The sequence below is a fragment of the Nylanderia fulva genome, unplaced genomic scaffold, assembly GCF_048542155.1.
Source record: "Nylanderia fulva isolate GAGA-0341 unplaced genomic scaffold, ASM4854215v1 Scaffold11, whole genome shotgun sequence".
Lineage (NCBI taxonomy): Eukaryota > Metazoa > Arthropoda > Insecta > Hymenoptera > Formicidae > Nylanderia > Nylanderia fulva.
In genome coordinates this window covers 2581682-2602919 of record NW_028189302.1, presented here as the reverse complement: position 1 = coordinate 2602919, position 21238 = coordinate 2581682, and the positions used below count along the sequence as shown (strand labels likewise).

Genomic DNA, 21238 nt, shown 5'->3' with positions numbered 1-21238 from the left:
TAATAGAGATGAGAACTCTTTGTATTATATGCATATATTTTACGAAAAATTTTAAAAGAAACGAGATCTATTAATTTTTATTCTTATTTTTTTTAATTTATTTTTATTATTTCTCAATTCAAAATGAGCGCGTTCCTGTGATTTGTATTCCTTCCGATAGATAACGCTTATGTGGAATAACACGTGGCTCCGTCTGGAAGACGATCTTCACCACCGATCTTTCACGCTGCTGCCTGCTTTACGGTAAGATTTCGGTGTGATAAACAATTTCACGTAATCGAAGAAATCCGATTGTTATACCAAAAATTAATTGAATTTTGTGTACAATTATCGTGTGCTGTGAGTTTGATTTACTAGAACGACTTTATATTTTCGCGATATCAAACGCTAATTTTATTTTTATCCTAAATATCATATGTGTATGGTTTCGACAATCCAAGGATTAAACATATAATTTTTATATTTTTCGGATTTGGAGAAATTATTTTATACAGATATTAGTTTCTAATAAATTGTGCCTATTTTACTTTTATATATTTTTATATTTGCAATGTGAGGAGAGCAATCTGATATAACCTCCAAATCTTAATGTTGCTATCTGTGATTAGACTTTCTAGTAGCAATATTGCTACTGTCTCGTTTTTTACATTTGTCAATCAATTTTATTAGATATCATTTATAGTTATTCTTATTTTTGTATTCAATAAACTTGTTATTATGTATTTTGCAAGTGTAATATATATCTGATCTATATGTTCATTTTGTGTTATAAATATTGTTTAATTAAAAAAAAAATTTTTATTGATTAAATTAAAAAAAAATGTTTATAGATGGCAGATACAAAAGCGCAAACTCCGGAGAAAAAAGCTGCACCTGCTGCGGCTAAAAAAGATGCAAAGAGCAAGGGAAAACCTTCGAGGGGAAACCCAAGAAATTATGATTTAGGAAATGGTGTTTATAGATTCAGTCGTACACGTATGTACCACAAGAAGGCTATCTATAAATTTCTGGGGAAGAAGACTCCAAAGAAGGTACATGTTTGTCATGTATTACTATTTTATTATTAATTTAAAAGAAAAAAAATACTGTTAAATATTTTTTGAATTTATTTGTTAAAGTAATAAAATGGTAATTTATAGAAAATCATTTATATCAATATAAAAATTTGATTAAAGATTTTAATCTAATTCTAAATTATTAAATCCAATTGTATGTACTGATAAATCTATTCTATTCGTTACAGCCCAAGCCGTCAACACCATTGACTATTGAAAAGAAGATTGGTGGTGATAAGAATGGAGAAAAACGTATCGTGCTTCTAAAAAAGAGACGTGCAAGCTACCCTACTGCTGATCCAGTCACTGTACATCATTCTAAGAAATGTTTCCATGAACATAGCCGTTATCTACGACCTTCCCTGACACCTGGCACAGTATGCATTCTGTTAGCTGGACCTCACAAAGGAAAGAGAGTTGTCTTCTTGAAACAATTGAAGAGTGGTTTACTTTTGGTTACAGGTATGTTAAATTACCCAATCTTAAAACATTCGATAATATTTGATCTGTTCAATATTCGATGATTCAATTTGTTAAACAAAAAGTATTGTCGCAAACTTAATTATAATTCTTAATTGTTAACAAATAGGACCATTCCTGATCAATGCCTGTCCCTTGCGAAGAGTTAGCCAGAATTACGTGATTGCCACCTCCACGAAGTTGGATTTCTCTGGCGTTCAATTGCCTAAGCGCATAAATGATGATTACTTCAAGAGAAAACGGGACAAGCGTGCCAAGAAAGAGGAGGGTGATATCTTTAGTAAGAAAAAGGAGGAGTATAAACCAAGCGATCAAAGAAAAGCTGATCAGAAAATAGTTGACAAACTAGTGATTGATACCATCAAGAAGCATCAAGATAAAAAATTGCTGTTTACTTATTTGTCAGCAATGTTTGGTTTGAGAAGCAGTCAGTATCCACACCGAATGAAATTTTAATTCATGGCACTGAACTTTTCAAATAAAAGAAATAAAGATAAAATCTCAAATTCTTATGTCTTTTGTTACTTTGTTTTACTTTAGTATTTAATATCCTGTGTCATAATTTTTTTTACTATTGAGTCGTGAAGATTATTATATGCGTTGCATCTTAAAACTTTGTTTCAAAAACAGTTCGGTTAAAACTTAAGATTATATCTCAGATAAAGCAAAAAAATTTTATTAAGATAGTAATATTTTTATCTTTCTAAATCTATTATAATCAGATCTCAGAAATATTAATGTATAATTTAATGTTATGTAATATAGAAAACATTTAAAGAAATTAAATATTACATATACATGTACATTAGAATATGAAGTATATAAAATTATAAAAAGATATCTAGCTCTTGAAATTTGTTATAAATTATAAATATGATTTTTTATATAAATTTATTATATCAAGATAACTCAAAAAAGTGAAAGATTTTTCACAATTTTTATCTCTAGAAAAAATTACATAATGTTCACAAATTAATACATAATATTCATAATTAAAAAAATTAAATTTACGATTTACTATTAATTTTATTTCTCCTGGATTATGTAGTAAACTCTCGTATATAGCTAATTTTATATTGTAGTAAAAAAATTATGACAGACCTCAAGCATCGAACGAAATATATATACATATTTGTGATTTTAATTAAGCCTAAAGAAATAATTATTCCTTAGTCCTAAAGATTGCTACAAAACTTTAATTTTTAAATATAAATTTAACGCATAAGACGGGCAACAAGAGCCGTTTAATTTTTAATTTGTGTATTTATATCACTTTGATTCTTGCTTAATTAAATAAATATATTATATGGAAAAACGCATTTCGTTATCTATCATCGCAATATATATATATATATATGCACATTATTTGTGAAAGTTAACTCATTAATAATTTTATCATAGGAAATATAGTTTTCAATTGTGATTGCGTATATAGAAAAAATCTTTTTACAATTAATACGTATAACTTTATATGTACATCTCCCAATAATAAAAACATTTTTACTGCGCATTCTTAATTCGAAATATATATTTAAATTAACAAAAAGTTGAACGTGATAACGTATCGAACGAAATATATATTTGTGACTAATTAAAATTAAAGAAATAATTATTGTTTTTAAAGTTACGAAACCTTAATTTTTAATTTGTATTTATATCGAATTATGTTCAATTCTTAGTCGATTAAATGGATATATTATGCGAAAAATGTGTTTCTACACGCAATCGTGATTTATATGAGAAAACTATTTCTCAGAATAAAATGATAAAATTATTAATTTTTACAATTAATATGTAACTACATCTATCGAGAAGATAGATCTTGAAATGCATTTTTCGCGTAATATATTTATTTATTAATAGAGTAAATATCAAAGTAAAATAAATTTAAATTACAAATTAAAGTTAAGATTTTGTGATCTTTCACAGAACAATATAATTATTTATTTAAAGTTAATTAGAGTTGCAAATATATTTCGTTCAATGTTCTTTATCGCGTTCATTTTTTCGACGATTTAATGTTAAATATAATTCGGAATGAAAACGCACAGTAGTAAAACAATCAAATTGCATGAATCGCATGATCGAATACATTATTGACAATCTCAATGATAATTATAAATATATCTAGTAATAGAAATAATTAATATCTGTTATAAAAAATATTTTTTGTTATATACATATGTGTTGTTTTTATGATTCATTAAAAATTAAAAAAAAAATTGTTTAATGCTACTAATGGTTAAAATTTTTTAAAAATTCTCTAAAAAATAATATAGTTAAAAAAAATATATCTTACAGTTTTACTATAATCCGAATAATATATAAGAAGTAGGTATAGTATTAAATAATTTATTTATTAATATATTTCAATTTAGAATTATTTTGCAATATACATATATTTTGTTCCATGCTTTATTATTCGATTTTTTTGGACGATTTAAATATAGTTCAGATAATTTCAAATAATTAAAAAATTAACTATAAATTCAAATTTGTTCTGTTTTTAATAATTGCATTAAAAAAAATGGAAAATAAGCTAAATATCTCAATTTAATATCAGTGTGTTATTCCTATCGGGGAAATCGTCGCGTTATATCTTTTAAAATAATATACCAAGACTTTATTATTTCATTTATCTCGTTCATATTTGCTATAACAAAAAATTCACGAGATAAATATATATCAAACAATAAAATTTATGAGTTCTTCATAAATATTTATAAACCCACATGAGTTATGTGTCATTTATTTAAGACATTTTCTCTATTTTTTGCTACGGATAAAATAGTTATGAAAGTAACATGAATTCAACCCAGTTGAGTAGTTATTTCTAAGAAACATTTCTAGATTCCATTTAAGATGAAAAAGACGATGTTTATCTTTCTCTTCTTTTACTCTTCCGATATCATCTTTATTTCGCGCAAATGTTGCGCGACCATGTTCCCATTTTCTTATATGTATTCTCTGATGGAGATTTATGCGAATGCGAATTTGAAATGCACCATTGAACAACGTTTTTGCGCGATATCATTTTCTCGTGAAGCGGTTTTTTTGTTAATCTATATATCAATTAAAGCGAAATACGTGACCCGAAATATACATATGTATATATATATATTTTCTACGTCGAAGAAAATTCCATTGTGTACGTCTCAGCAATATATCGACAAAAAGAGAATAAAAGTCACCCTTTTTTTGCAAAGTTTCATCCCTCCCAAACTCGGAGCATCCATATCTGCAAGATTTCGTCCGGGGATTGAAAAACGTTACAACCCCCTTGGCCAAGACGAGACCAATAGGATCATGGTCTCGGTGGCGCAGAATCCGCGAAATTCATCCCTCGATTCTCGCATCCAAGCCCGATTGGCCGAGACACAGTCCAATCGGATTTTACCCGTTATTGATCCCGGGGGTGGAATTGTTGAAAGCTTTTTTTTATTGGCCGGGAGTTGTAAAGTGTTTTATGGCCAACGTAAAACGATCCGCCGCGTTATACGGATGGTTGTGGTGAGTTATTAAAATTGCCCAGGACGCCTCGATGCGTCCGCGAATTAATGGACGCGATTTCTCGAGACGATCGACTAAGAGATCGCTTGAATTACCCTGTTCGTAGGTGTTATTACTTCTGTCGCTGGTGCAAGAATTGCGTCTTTGAAAAATACTCGGCGAAATCTTTTATTTGACTTCTACAAAAGAGAGATCTTAAGAGCAGTTAAATATTGTACTGTCTTCAAAATTGAGACCGCATAGAAATTGTGCTTTTAAAAAATATTTGATCGTAAAATGTACGGAGGAACTTGAGAAAGTTTCAAGATCGAAATTAGAATAAATAAACTTCAAGTGAGTATGAGTTATTCCCTAAAATATCTCGTTATACACATATAAGAATATATAATTTATTATATATAACGATATAGATTATTATATTTATTATATGTAATGAATATAATGTATTATATATATATAACATAATATTATATATATAATATATAATTTCAATATCAGTCATTCTCTGAAATATCGTTATATATAATAATATTACGTTCTTTCTTTCAATCATATCCTGTACAAAATGTCATACTAATATAAATTCGTTGTAACTTTTGATGAGAGAGGCTAGAGTATATGTTTGCGTACGATGATGGCTGTCATTGTAACAAAATGGATTTACGAGGCAAGGGTAGAAGTGGGATGTTTCCCTTGAAATAACAGTTTACAGAAAAATTAGCGGCACTTCACTATGCAAACAAGCGTCAATCGTATCCTCCCCTCGTGAAACTAACAACGCAAAGTTCCTTTCGATGTTGGAGTACAAAAAAGAAACCTATGCAAACACTTCTATTGTTCATGAAAAAAGATACGATCTTTTTTAAACGATCGCAAAGTGCAGATGTGCATTTTTCCACGTTTGAACAAATATCGTATCATTATTTTGATGCGTTATTTCAAAATTAAATCATACACACTTAGATACGATATTTTTAGGCAAATTTTATAATTAATAGAAGTTATTATTTAACAAATATGTACTAATTAAGATAAAATATTATTACAGAGATGATATACGATTTGCTATTTATGAATATAAATTATTATTTCAATTATACTTATTATACATATTTACATTTTCGCTAAAATATCTAGTAAATCTTATGCGCAAAATTTTTTAACAATTCTTATATGTACACTAAAAAAAATTATAAAAATTTTTCGTAGAATTGAGCATAGGATTTATTAGATATAAAATATTTTAGCGAAAAAATATAAATATGCATATAATAATTGAAATAATAATCAAGTAATCAATAATGGTCAAGTTAAAAATTCGTTTATCAGTGTAATTAGTTATACATTTCTCGATTAGAGATTTATGCATAAAATCTCAGAGAAAAACTAAACATCCTCAACAATTACAATCTTGAAAAGATATGCAGATACTTCATAAAAGATCTTATTTGAATTCTCTCACGTTTATCAAACTATCGCGCAAGCACATAATGCATTCAATCGTGGATAGTGCGTATCGCGCGCACACTTTAGTGTGACATATCAAAATATATTTCGTATTCGTGAAGATGGGGTCCGCGATTATCCCCTAATAGATTCTTTGGGATATACACCCGCGTATCCCGGTTACGCGTGATTTATATAATGGGGGCGCACGATATGATTTAGGGGGCACGAGACATAGTACGGACGAGAGCGTAATTCCACGAGCGATTTGCTTGATCGAATCGCCACGTTTTGAGTATATGTATCGTATACGTATCGATTCGATTGATTAAAAGCCCTCGGCCCGATTGAAAGTCAGACACGCTCGACGGGGTTCGTTGCCCTTCATCGAATTATTGTGTCGCCCTTCTTTGTGACGACCCCCGCCGCGAGAGACAAGTCATTTCATTCATGTGGAACTGGTATGATTTTTATAAATGAGAGCAAGAAATTATTAAGTGTAATGATATGTAAAATAGCGATGGATATGTGTGATATAATTGTGTTCATTCAATAGTATCCTTCAATTTATAAACTGAGAGAGAGAGAAGCAATTTTATAATATTCAATATCATATACATGAATTAGAATTAAATATTCTATGAGAATGTTTCACACACCTTACACAGATACTAATTAAAATATAATTTTTTTTTTCATGTAAGAATCGCTATAAGTAAACTCGTATTGTTTTTCTTTTGGAAGAAGAAATATCTCGAAAATATTTTAAGACACTTCAGTTTGAGAAAGTGAGGATATTTCAATAGTTTTAGAATTATAACCAATTAAAAATTGAAGTATTTTTGCAAAAAAATATGAAAAAATTAATAGATATATTCATCAATATTAAATTTGTATAGCTTTTAACAAATAATTTTATTTGAAGATAAATTATATATCAATTGTAATTTTAATAAATTAAGGAAATATAGGATTAAGTTGTTGAAAATTATAATAAGCCTAAAATAATTGTGCAAGAGTGTGTGCTAAATAAAAAATGAATCGTCTCGCATTGACGATATATATCACTATATCTTCATTTTTCTTCAAGAGTTGCAATCTCATATTGCTTGCGATACATATCTCTTTCATATACGATTTCTCCACAGAATTATTACCTAAAATTTAGGCAAAAATTGCTGAGACTCACGGTATGATGCGCAGCAGCGGAGTTGTAATCTGTAAAATATAAATACATAAAAATTAGTGAAATTTACAATAATTCATATTTCAAAAAATAACATCATTATTTACATTGAATATTTCATTTGATTTATTAAATAGATATATATTTAATTAAAAACATTACATTATATTAATAGTTGAAAATATTAAATTAAGCTTAAAAAAAGAATAATAAATAAACAATTTAGTAGCAATTAATAAAACAATAAATTAATCATTTACCGTATAGTTGCTCCGCCGTTGCCCGATATAAATTCGGGTCTCCTTCCTTCCTCTCTTTTTCCTCTGTTCCTCCTTATTGTTTCTTTTTAAAATAAATCAAGCAAATGTTATATATATGTAAATGTATGTAGAATATTATATATTATAAAAAATAATGCACAGAAAAATCATCATGCAAATATGAACATGTAAACTTAAATATAAGGAACATAATAAATAAATAAATAACGGTAAAATTAATAATAAATAAATTTGTTACCACGTAGTTTTTCCACTGTTGCTCGATGCCACCCCGGGCCTCCTCCTCCTCTCAGAAGAAGCAATTGCACTTGCACTCGCGACACTTATTTTATTAGTTCACGATTCGCGGCGGCGCCCGGTTTTAATTATCACACATTTATTCGACGCGTTTCGATAAAACGCGAAAATCGCGGGAGCTTATTCGCGCGCGAATAGAACCGATGCTCCGTTTTCGATACTGAGAAATGTAATAAACAAAATATGGCGGCGCGACTATTGTCGTACTTGACCTTCATCGCTATTTTCACGTAAATCACGAGCCTAATTCGTCGCGGGACGATGCTCCGACACGATGACGCGGAAGTACGACCGGAAACGCGTACGCGGCCGCTTAGAGTACGCTCGACAACGCGAAGAAACTCGCAAAATTTTTGCGTCGAAATCGCCCGATAATTATTCGCGTAAATTTTGGCCGCGACCTTCGGGGGCTCGAGTCGGAGCTGTGACGTCACGCGAAGAACGCGCGAAATAAAAATATTTAGATCGAAAAATATATTCGATCGCGATCATGGTATGTCAAAATAATACTGCGACGCGATCGTGAAGTCAGTACATGCGACGTGATCAAGTAATTATACGGTAATTAACGACGTAAAGATATGTATATTCACCCTCGTATATATTCACTTTCGCTGGCCGGCGATAAACATTAATCATGAACAATTAAAGTGCACTAGAAAGTACATCAGATGTCAGCAACATTTTAGATTGGGTTCGCAAATATCTAATATTTGTCTAGGGTGAAGCGCTCGACCAATCAGGACCAGGGTTGGGTAATTCGGTTGTCAGAGTACAATTTTCTATATGACATACATAATACACGTATTATATATAAAAAAAAGATTATACATGCATGAGGTAAGTTCAAGAATCATCATTTTAGCGCTTTGAGCGTATTTATCAGCGTTTTCCGAATGAACTTATCTCATCACATTTAATATTTTGACATAAATTATATATAAAACCATTTTTTCGTTGTAAAAAAATAATTTAGGATAGACATATTTCAGCAGATTACCTGCATAATGACAGAATTTTCAAATTGAAAATGCTTGCATAAACATTAAAGGATGCGTCCTCATATGACATGAGTATTATCAACAAGTAAAAGAATCTTTTAATGCTGTAAAAATGACGAAAATATGCTGTTTATTTTGTCAAAAATATAATTGCAGTTGTGCGTTTATAGTATATAGTGAAACGTATTGCTATTTTATAAAATATACAAATATAGGTTAACAATATGACATCTTAATGAATAATTAAAATTTATTAAAATAATTCGTAATTTTATGCTGTTCTAATTGCATTACAAAGTATGCATAACATGTTTGCACACTGTTCAGCATACTTGTCAGCATACTTAATTATTTTAAAATTTCCTTTATAACAATATGTTGCGGTCGCTCACCATGATTCATAAATAATTTATTGTTCTTTTTAAATACAATTTTAATAATGTCAAAATCAACTATTAATCAAAGATGCACCTGCATCAGCTGCAATAATTATTGGCTTATGTAGCACTATCAGTAAGTTTTATACATAAATTAATACGTGTCAAAAACTTACTACGTGTAATATATAGTATAATACGTTATGTCAAATTGCATAATACTTCACGTATTACACCTATTCAACCTTGATCAGGACGACGAGATCCTCGGCCTCTGATTGGCCGATCGAGCTCCGCTTCGACCAATCGGAGACCGGGAATCTCTTTGCCCTGATTGGTCAGTCGAGCGCTTCGACCTAGATAATTATAATTTCTAAACATAATCAAGAGTGCTGCCCTTTGGTGAACTTTCCATCGTTCGTGGTCAACGGTCGTGAAAAGTAATTAACGTCGTTACGTGTTAATTAGCGTATAAATCAGATCGCGTCGCACGCACAGACATCGTAATCGCGATCTACGCGCGAAATCGATTTCGGCCGCGTTGACGTTTCTCGCGCGTTGACGTTTCTCGCGCGTTGATGTTTCTCTGATAGATCGCGTCACCTCACGCAACTTCAGGCTGAAGTTTGTGCCGGGACGGGATCCATTGTTGGACGGGTCGAAGTACAGGCCGCACTTTCGACGCGAATTTTCCGAGATTTTCGCCGTTGTCGAGCGTACTCTAAGCGGTCATCTACGCGTTTCCGGTCATACTTTCGTGTCATCGTGTCGGGGCATCGTTCCGCGACGAAATAGGCTCATCGTAATCTTCGTAAAAATCGCCAAGGTCGACATGGACGGGCCGCCATGCTGCTATTAATTTTCTCAATTTCTCAATATCGTACGTTGCTCTCTCGCGAAAATCGGAGTCCGGAATTTTCGCGATTTCTTCGTCACCGAATATATTCGGTAAGCTACAAATAGTGAAGTGCCCAATTTCTGGAATAAGTGAGATATAAAATATATAGTGAAGTGCCCAAATCTGGAATAAGTGAGATATAAAATATATAATAAAGTGCAGTGGCCAATTTTGGAATATCAGCGACCCCTAGTGCGTCGCGAGGGAATTAGCTATCGACGTTTAATGAGGCCCCCCGATAGGTGGCTCTTGAAGAAAGTGGCGACGCGAAAATGGAGCTTCGTGCGCGAATAAGCTCTCGCGAGTCTCTTTTACCGAAAATGTGATAATTAAAACCCGGACGTCGCCACTCGTCGCGAACGAAAAAAAGTAACGCGAGTGCAGTGTTTCGAAATTTCTACGAGGACAGTTCCTGGATGCAGAGGATAATTTTCTACAGGAAAAAATAGATTTTGCCGGCGAGGAATCCGGAGAATCATCGAAAAGTCAGTCGAATTATGTATTTCATTATTTATTTTGATAAAATGATAGAAAAATATTGCGCCTATATTAGTATCGATCGAATTTTTCGTGTAGGAATAAATTCGATATAGCACGTTGCAGTCGCTTTTCAGGTACTTATTGAAAGACTTTTCGTGAATATCTTTGCAGATCCCCCTTCCTTTCATTCTCCGCTGCTCGTACAATCACTTGACATATTATAATTTACCTTCAAATAAAATTATTAATTGAAAGTTATTCAAAATTAATATTGATAAATATATTTATTTATTTTTCTCCATATTTATTTGTAAAAATACTTGAATTTTTAATCGATTATAATTCTAAACTGGAAGTTTATTATTGGAGTTGCCTTATTTTCTAACACTGAGTTTACTTATAGCAATTTCTACTGAAAATAAACTATTTAAAAAAATTATATTTTAATTAACATGTCTGTAAGTTGATGTGTGTGAAATTGGCGTCTTATTTTTGTGGAAACTCAAATTAAGAATTTTTTATGATTTTTCACAAAATTAAATGCCAACACTTCACACGCACACACACATATATGTTGAATTATCAACGATTATTTAATAATACATTTATTATATTAAGAGAATGTCTCTCTCTCTCTCTTTTTTTTCGTTGATTTTTTATAAATTTATTCTATCAACGAATTCTTGTAAATGTATTTTCGATGATGACTTCTCCCTCGACTTCTCCGAATATATAATTGATGTTTTTCGACGTCACGCTTTTCTTAGGATTTCCTTGACATGCAAAATTCTTCCTTCGTGCTTCTATGCATAATAATGCGCGATGAATCGGCTATGTCGCAATGACGTCGCGAATTTTCTCAGAGATTATTGAACAACTTTGCTCCAAATTGCAAGAACAAAGAGCTTGAATAATCCCCAATCCCCGCGAAAAAAGGAAGCCGCGTAATAAACTCTCAAGGTTTGTCGAAAGAGAGAGAACAAAGGGAAATATATATTACGTGAAAAAAGACCTATGCGCAGATGATGACATTTATAATCTTACGCGAGCGAGGGCATAGATCAACGATGTTTTTGCTCGACTGAGAGGGGATCTCCCTCGTGGAGAGATGCTGAATTCGAATTTAATTATTATTAATTGTTTCTCGTCGATGACTGCAGGGGCGATCCGTTTCCGCATAATTCTTCTTACGATTTTACAAACAAAATTAGGTAACTAACGATATTATAGGGATTTTGTTGTAATTTGCGTATATAATTATAATGTAAAGTTATGTAAAAGCTATGTAAAGTTTAAATATTTCAGAAATCATATAGTTTTTATAAAACTTAAGGAGCTTTTATATTTAATACATGAAGCTATAAAAACTTATGACATACACCTTGAAATTGATGTTCTCTTTAGTGTTTTTGAGCTCTTATTTCTATAATTAAGAGTTTTAATGAATATTTATACATTACACACATATAGAAATTGTTTTCTATCAGATTGCATAGTAATCTTCATAATATTGTTTTCAACTTTTTTAAGCGGACTTTAGATCTAGAGAACTTGGTCTTTAAAATCGATATACTGAAATCATAGAAACTAGATAAATATATTTTAAAAGATATTACAATAAATATACAAATTTGTCGAGTTTAAAATAAAATAATACTTTTTTATTTACTTATAAGAATAATCATTTTAAAGAATGTATTCTTTCTTTATATATATTTTGAATAAAAAATTGAAATCCAAGAAATTTCTATAAAAGATAAAATACAGATTAGATGAGTCAATTTACAGCTAACAATAAGTAGTAATTACAATCAAAATTTAAATTGATGCAAACTACAAACGATTCTAAAAAGGACTTTGCGAGTGGATTTTAAATATTTTTATGTCAGGTGCTGATCATTAAAGACATTTTTTTAAAATTTTTTAGTAGATAAAATTAAAAACGAAATTATTTTACTACAAATAGCTACAAACAAAATGCTATAATTTTTTGTATTAGAAATTAATTTTTCAAAGTAGGATGCCAGGTTCACAAAGCTTCAAATTTATTAATATTTTTTGAATCAATATTTTAAAATAAATTAGATCGATATATTATACAAATCACACAAGGAATATTCTAATTTTTTAAACTGCACTATAAGAGAAGATCATTGAAATAAACGTATAAAACAGATGTAGAAATTTACAAGCATCTGGAATAACATAATATTATCAATAGACATCATATTACCTCTGATAAAATGCAACGCTTGATTATGAGAAATAGAAAATGTCAATTTAAGAGACTTATATTGAAAATAACTTTTCTCTGAATAAATGAATTATTACAATATAATAATATAATAATTCGCACGCGATAGATAATAATATTATCACAAATAGAGGTTTTTGATGACACTGAAGTTTGCATCGTTGGAATGCAACGATTTAAATTTTTCAAAAAAACTTGTGCAGTCCATAATAGACAAGATTTACTCGCATAGTTATTCCGAGAAACATTAGTGTCACTTGTTTCATTATGTTTTTGCGGAATCTCAGATCTAATCATGCAAGTAAATCTTGTTTATTATACTACACAAGTTTTTTTGAAAAATTTAAACCATTGCATTTCAACGATGCAAACCTCAGTGGTTTTTGGGAGATATCGAAATTAATATTCATCTTCTGCAATTCAACATATACTAACGCACAGAAGTTAAATAAGCGGTGCGGGAAAGCAGCAAAATTAAGTCACCACTTAAGGAAAGAATATCGAGCCACTTAAGCTGTAATCTGACGTGTACGGCGAATTCTTTGGTCCAGGACGACATCAGGGGTAGTCTGTGTATTTTAGCCACGATGGACCCTCGGTTGGGCGTATCCTGCATCGCTCGCCTATCTCTATTTCGGGGGTTAAGTAACTTTTGTCTAGGCTTGACGCGTATAGATCTCTCAGCGGGAGGGTAGCTGGCGAAAGAACGCGAATGCATCGCGAGCACTCACGATGGTCAGTTTATGTGGTTTCTCGAGATATTTATGGGGTGCGCGCGGCTAGCAAATCTAGAGGGTGAATCCCGAAAGCCATATATTGTACAAATTGGACGCGGGTCTCGTGAAAATGCGAGGCAATGGTGTGATAGAATTTCCGTCATTTGTATATATGCAACTATGACCGTCGTCGAGCTCTCGAGAACTCGCGGCTTATTTAACCGAGAATGTCACCCCTTTGTGTAATGACATTTTAATTCAGTTGCTTTATATATCGTTGAAGAAGAAGTGTATTATCAAATTTAGTTAAGGAAATCTGGAAAGCCGGGCAATGTCAGGGAATTTTATAAATCTGGAATTGTTAGGGAAAAAAGTCAGGAAATTTGATTATTTATCTGGATTTTTTTACATTATTCTATTTATTTGTCTCAATAATTTGAAATTTGATATAATATAAATAAAAAAGGTAATTATTTAAATAGTTTATATAGTGATATGTTTGTTTCGATTATCGTCTTATATCGTACATAATGTAGATTGTATAATTGATTTAAATTTTTGTTTTTTTAACTTCCGAATCTTTTCATTGCTGATAAAAATATCTGAAGGATTTTATGATTTAACATTTAATTGATTTATCATATAGATATATACAAATTATGTATTTGGAAAAAATAATACTAAAAAGTCAGGAAAAAAATTAATTTCTATGGTCTTGCAAAATCTGGAAAAAGTCAGGGAATCTTTTTCATTGAGCAGTCTGCTGGACACCCTGTATATAAATTACATAATTAATTCATTATTATATTAATCGATCTGTTTAAAGTATTTGTTGGTATTGTATTTAATGTAGTTGAATTTTTAATTATTTGGTAATTATTTAATTATTTCTTATTCTCCCATAAAACTTTTATCATTTACGATAATATGTCAGCAGCGAATTGTTACAGCTGATAATAAAGTAAAATTGCTCATCACATATTTTTTTATAGATTTTTTAAATTATAGGTATAATATATTGATATTTTATCAATTTTTTATATTCTATTTTGAAATAATAATTTTGAACTTCTAAGATTTAATTTTTAAAATTACATATCTCTCGAATTTAATTACATATTTCTTGAATTACATTATTTTTCTAACATATATTTTATTTTAATATATTCTTTTATATTTAATTTATATACATATATAAAAGCAACTTCGTAAAAGCCGCTTATTTTACATGTTTTATCTATTTTTGTCGTCCTCGCTAGAAATTGTAAGCGAACGAGACCGAGAGTCTCCGTTGCAAATGCGTCGACAACGGATGCACAAGTGCATGCAGGCGTTTTGTAATTTAATATTCGCGTCCCCCTTGTGCGACGTGTTCATTACTTAAGTCCGCACCCGGTATAGTTTGCATCCCTTCGGTTTCGTCGCACATATATCCATGATCATTCTACCAGGACTAATGCATCGCGCGGCCAAATGTTCGGTGCGATTTAAATGTTAGGGGGAACAGTTAAGTATCTCGGTAGTTAACGCATCGCCGTCGTAACTTTCGCGCCGATGTAGTTTATTCCTCTTTTAGGTCCCGAGACGCTTGTTAACTAATGCTTTATTATTATTATCGCGGTTGAATGATGTTCGACTCTGTGCAAATGCTCCATGCACGTGCGTAAAAATTTACATATAATATTCTCGCACCTTTTTCACAAATATGAAATTATTGTCGGTATATACATATAAAAGATTCTCAGTGTTGAAAATCGTACTGTTATTTGAGTATATATATATAATAATCATTATAATGATTATTTGAAAGAAAATAAAGAAAAGTTGTGTAATCTGAAATATTATAAAATAAAATTGATAAATATTTTTCAGTTCAACATTTTAATAGTGAGAAGATTTTTACATTTTGCAAAATTAATTTTTAAAAGTAAAAAAATTATATTACACAATTTGTAAATTGTATAAATTATTAAAAAATTGGATTAATAGTTAAAAACATTTTTAATAGTATTATCTGCATGTTGAATTTATAATTACAAAATTAGTTATTGGTTGTACCAAAATAAAGATTTTAAATTTTCTTTATTGGATAACTTGATAAATTTGTTCTTTTGTTACAGTAAAATAAGTTACAGATTCGTGTTTTAAAGTGGATGACATTTACTGCATGTTCTTTATACGCGCGTTAATTCCGCGAGGTAAATTATAGGAGACACGTGTGCTAAATTGAGACTGTAATTTTAATGGCACAGGACGAGTGGCGGCAGACCGATTATCGCTGAATTAATTAACCCCGGGGGCTCCATTTCGCGCAAAACGAATGAAGTACCGTGTGTATTTCGTCACTGATATATGTTACTAGTAGGTTGATTCGCTAATGCCTTTACATTTGATGTTTTCGTACATCGTGTTATCAATCTTAGTAATAGAATAATTTTACTCTTTAACAATTATTCTTTTAATAATGATATAAAATAATGCAGTAAAACATTGCGTGATATAATTATTAAGAAATGAAATTTGTCGTTCATGGAACTGTTATTAATTATAATTTAAAATATAATTTAAAATATAGTTTTAGAAAGATGTTTTACGAGTATATGCTTATATTATTTGATAATTATTCATAATAATCCTCCCAAGAGAGAAAATATTTTTCAAAATTTGATAGAAAAGAGAAATAAACATGTGTTTTAAATAATTTCAATATAAAATGCCAATTTAATAAACTCTTCATATGAATACTCAAGTACTGATATAAATTTTTTCTTTTTGAGTAGAGTGAAGAGCAGAGCGAAGTATAGACAGAAAATAAAAAAGTACACAGAGAGAATTTTTTTTCAGACTTTACCCTGAAAATCATAGTAATCATGAGACAATGTGTAATATTGGAAGAATTTTATAAGAGTTTCTTTGATTAATATTTGCTACAATAACAAATATAACAAATAGTAAAATTTACTATGTACATATTAATACTTTTTATTATGGTAAATATTAATTAAAGAAAAATTCATTTCTTTTAATTTCGTTAATTAAAGAAACTTTTGTAAAATTCTAAAAGAAAATTCCCTTCGTGTAGATCTATCTTTAAATTATAATATTTTTTTCTTGATTGTATGTACGTTGTATACAAGAGCACGGTAATGAAAAGATTAATCTAATAAATGTAATTATATAATAAAACATACAAACAATTGCTATTTATATTAAACAAGAAAAAATGTTATTTCTTTCTTAGCGCACTTGAACATTCCTTTTGCATTGATACTAACTTGAAAAATAACAATATCTACATCACGAATTTATCTCGAGTCTTTGATCAGAGAAGATCACAAAATGGCGACCCGAATCTTGGATTCGCATCACCGCTTTTACCCAACAAACGAGTTTCCGGCGAAATCTCATGCGAGCATCACGTGCGCCTTCGCTGACAAATGTCACCCTGTGATTCTCGGTTTATTCGAGCGGGCGGATGCGACGACGTATCGTTTCGGCGGTTCCTCTCTCCAGCCCTTCTTCCACGCACAATAACTGTTTTTCTTCCCTTTCGTGGCATCGGGACGAACCCTCTTTGTGCGTTCTCCGTCGTTTTCGCTCGACTGACTTTTCAGATTCCGTGGAATCATCGCTCGTCTCTGTTCTTCCCCTTCGCGAGCGTTCGCATAAAAATCGCTACCGGAACCGGATGCCGGATGCGTCGACAGGGGCGTCGTCGGGTTCGAGAAATGGGCCTTCGTGCACCCTCGAACATCCGTCGTTTGTATCATTCGTCTTCTAAATGAAGCGAAATCAGATCGCGGCTTAATTAATTTCTTATTCGTTCGACACATCTATCATGAATAATATTTTGCGCAGAGTTAAACTATTATGTAGACTATATATATTGTTACGGAAAATATAAAATTAAATATATATTAATCTTTATACGAGTAACTTATTTAAGATATGTGCGTGTTTTTTAAAATTTAGTATATGTTAAAATGTTTTCATATAATATTAAAAATTTCTCACAGTATACAATGTAGAGAGAAAATAAAACCAGACGAAATATAGAGAATATTATAGGAAAATTGGAAAATATATTAACATTGATTGCACTGTTTACTTTTTATCACAACATGCATGCGATACATTTTAATAGGTTTTTACGAGGTTTTTATAATAAATTGTTAATAACTGATAAATCTTTATTACTCAAATTGTCCCGTTATTCAAATTGATCCACCGAATTGATATATGTTTTATTCATTTATTGTTATTTCTATTATAATACATTTTTCTTTTCGGCTTTTAAATTTTTAATTGGTTTGATTCTTAAAACTTTTAAAAACCTCTTGTATCTTTATTTCACGAAATATCTTGTGATTCATATATATAATGTGATTATTTTTTAATATCGTCGGAACAGAGATCACGCATAATTTAATTCCCTTCGAGTGGCGATCTTTCCCCATATTAGATACGGGCGATTTTTTATGGTGATTTCGATGCACGTACGCGCTATCTCGTATACCTTTTGTCGAAGAATCCTCTCGTACATTGGTCGAGAGTTTGTCAAATCATTCTCGACTCTGCATTCGCGTAAGGGCTCGTTCTATTGTCCTTTTTTAGAGGGATGTATCCACGTTCGTTGCCTTTCTTTTCCACGGGGAGGACAGCAGCTATAAACTATATGAGGTAGAAACATCTAAATACGATTCGAGTCAGTGCTGCACGAGTGAACGTCATTGGCGAATGCAGCTATTTACATAAAGACTACTGCCATAATTCATCTTGCATTTAAACGACATGGAATAAATAAATCGTATTTATGCATTTTATTCAATGAAGCGAAGCCTTTTGCATATACGTATAGTTAGTACAATATTAATAATAGACTATAATAAAATTATAATAAAATTTGATCCAATCATCTTGCATATAGCTATGTGAACACGAATTTTTAAAAATAACTTTTAAACCGCGCAATTAGAAACAAAACGAAAATCTGCAACTATATACATATGATTCTAAAAGAGACTGTGCAATTTGTGATATCTTAAAGTCGGTGTTCATTATCTTAATTAATTTTATTTTTTAATTGACTATACAAACCAAATTCTACCATTTTCCATATAAAAAATTAATTTCTCAAAATCAAGTGTCATAGCGAAAATATTATTTTAATGACAATCATCCCACTTTAAGATTTTTCATATCCGCTTGCGCAGTCTTTTTTAGAATTGTTCGTAGTAGTGTGTAGTAATTTTCATTTCGTTTGTAGTTACATGATTTGTAAATTGCATTTGTTTAAAATAATGGTTAATAGTGAAATTTGTCAATCTTAAAGATTTTTTAAATCTGCTTTTTCAGGAAGATTTAGACTTGTTTCTAGTTGTTTGTAGCAATCGCAATCGAAATTTATATTGATGGAAAAAGCAGATTTTCACAATCTTTATAAAATTGACAAAAATCACACTTGACAATTTTTTGAAACAATTATAATTTTTAAATCGCGCAATTACAAACGAAACAAAAATTACTATTATTTGTAGTGATCTGTATGATGTAATGATATCTTAAAGTCGGGTGTTGATTATATAAAAACATTTTTTTTAATCGATTATACTACAAACGAAATTATTGTTACTGTATACATAACTACAATAAATGAAGAGGGAAGAGAGTACATTCCTTATTAAAAAATTAATTTTTAAAAGTCGAGTGCTCAGTTCACATAGCTGCGTATTTTTGATTTTCGAATACGAGTTGAATTTTGACAGATAAGTTTTAATATTTTCGCGATTAGAAAATTTTTGTAGTTTTTCTTCTTTAGATAGGAACATAGAAACTGGTATTTCTTGAAGAAGATATGATATAGGTATCAGATTTATGGATAATATTCTGCTATATCACACCTCCCTATAGTAGTTATTTCTAAAGCAAAAATATTTGCTTCTCATCCCCCGCGAAGCTCATTTCTCTTTCAGAATACTTGGAGGAATAGATGCTATCGGGGTAGCCGCAACTACAAACGATCGAAACCTCTCACAGAAATGAATTTATTCCAGAATTTATTCCCGCGGGTTGACGTCAGCTCGACCATAAATCATCTCGGCAGAGAATGATTCCGCTTCTGAAGTTCTATGCGCAAAGTGATTCTTGTTCACGAAATTTCGGACATGCCTTTTTTGGCTTGAAAATGTAATTTAAATTTTGTTGGACACGTACACTAACGTAAATCTGTAATGTAAATCAACCGCGAGAAAATTGACTTATATTGATAGACAATATTTCAACATCAATTTATGTTTACTTATATATAAATCAATATATTTTAGATCTAATATATCTAGTATATTTAGTTATTCTTCTCAAAGTATTTACTATTATTAAAACATAATTTTGATATATGTATATATAAGAGATTAAATGATAGACGATAGAATTCTTTGATCTAATTAATAATTATAATTATGACTATAAAAAAGATATATGTATAATAATGAGAAAAATTCTTAGAGAATTTACAAAAAACTTTGAAAGCCTTTTTAAATTCCATATCAAATGAAAAAGTTAATTTCTATTTTACCGAGTTATATTTCATCGAGTCTAGCGACTCATTTTATCAACCAGCTCGCCCGACAAACATAATTAGTATAATTTTCTAGCGCATTAGGAGTTGATCCATGATCTGTACGTAAACTCCGCGAACTTCTCTCTCGACCATCGTGTTCGTTTCGCTTAACTGTGAACGACGTAATCAGCTCACGAGGACGACGAAATGTTGGCGCTGGGGACGATCATGGCGGACCAGTTTTCGGGAGGGCGAGTCTCCTGGGGATGAGAAGTCGCCCGGAATTGACAGGGATCGGAAGAGAGAAAGAGAGAGAGAGAGAGAGAAAGGGAACAAGTCCGGGACATTGGCTCCAGACCCTCTGGCGCCGTCGCGACGCTTCCCAGCTTTTGGCAAAACACATCTTATCCCGTCGCATCCCGGTCCTACGGGCGCCTAGTTTTTTTATGACTATCGCTGCTGGTTTCAGCACCCGGGGATCCCCCATAAAATCTCGTCTCCTCGCTAGCCGCGTCCCGACGATCATCCCTTTTCTCGTCTCTCTTCTCATCCTCTCCTTTAAAGGCAATGCTATCGTCTTAATAGTGGATACGTAACTACTTCGAATATGAGGTGGTCGTCGAATTTTATTTTCTCGCGATACGAGCCTCATTACTCCTGCGCTATCGATTTTTACATCCGGGGAGAATTATTAATAG

General features: G+C 31.0%; 3 protein-coding genes across 4 annotated transcripts in view; 2 read left to right on the top strand and 1 right to left on the bottom strand.

Annotated features, from left to right (window-relative positions):
* LOC146724949 (uncharacterized) overlaps positions 1-8473 on the bottom strand; it is a 124047-nt gene extending 115574 nt beyond the window's left edge. The window contains exons 1-3 of the mRNA XM_085487910.1: positions 8463-8473; positions 7938-8019; positions 7681-7709 (exon numbers count right to left, since the gene is read on the bottom strand). Of these exons, the coding sequence (XP_085344036.1) occupies positions 7681-7709; positions 7938-8019; positions 8463-8473 (122 nt within the window). The remainder of the gene's footprint in view (positions 1-7680; positions 7710-7937; positions 8020-8462) is intronic.
* Positions 168-2047, top strand: RpL6 (ribosomal protein L6). 2 transcript variants are annotated; one of them, XM_029318617.2, is made up of 4 exons: positions 168-243; positions 831-1031; positions 1244-1517; positions 1645-2047. In XM_029318617.2, the coding sequence occupies exons 2-4, from the start codon at positions 831-833 to the stop codon at positions 1989-1991; spliced, it is 822 nt and encodes a 273-aa protein (XP_029174450.1). In that variant the 5' UTR covers positions 168-243; the 3' UTR covers positions 1992-2047. The 2 variants fall into 2 exon arrangements, with proteins under 2 accessions (XP_029174450.1, XP_029174451.1); XM_029318618.2 differs by lacking the exon at positions 168-243 and adding an exon at positions 250-339.
* A 1789-nt stretch (positions 8474-10262) lies between the features above and the next one.
* Positions 10263-21238, top strand: part of rhea (Talin_middle and talin-RS domain-containing protein rhea) — a 69946-nt gene continuing 58970 nt past the window's right edge. The window contains exon 1 of the mRNA XM_029318655.2: positions 10263-11016. The gene's annotated coding sequence lies outside the window, so the exon portion shown is untranslated. The remainder of the gene's footprint in view (positions 11017-21238) is intronic.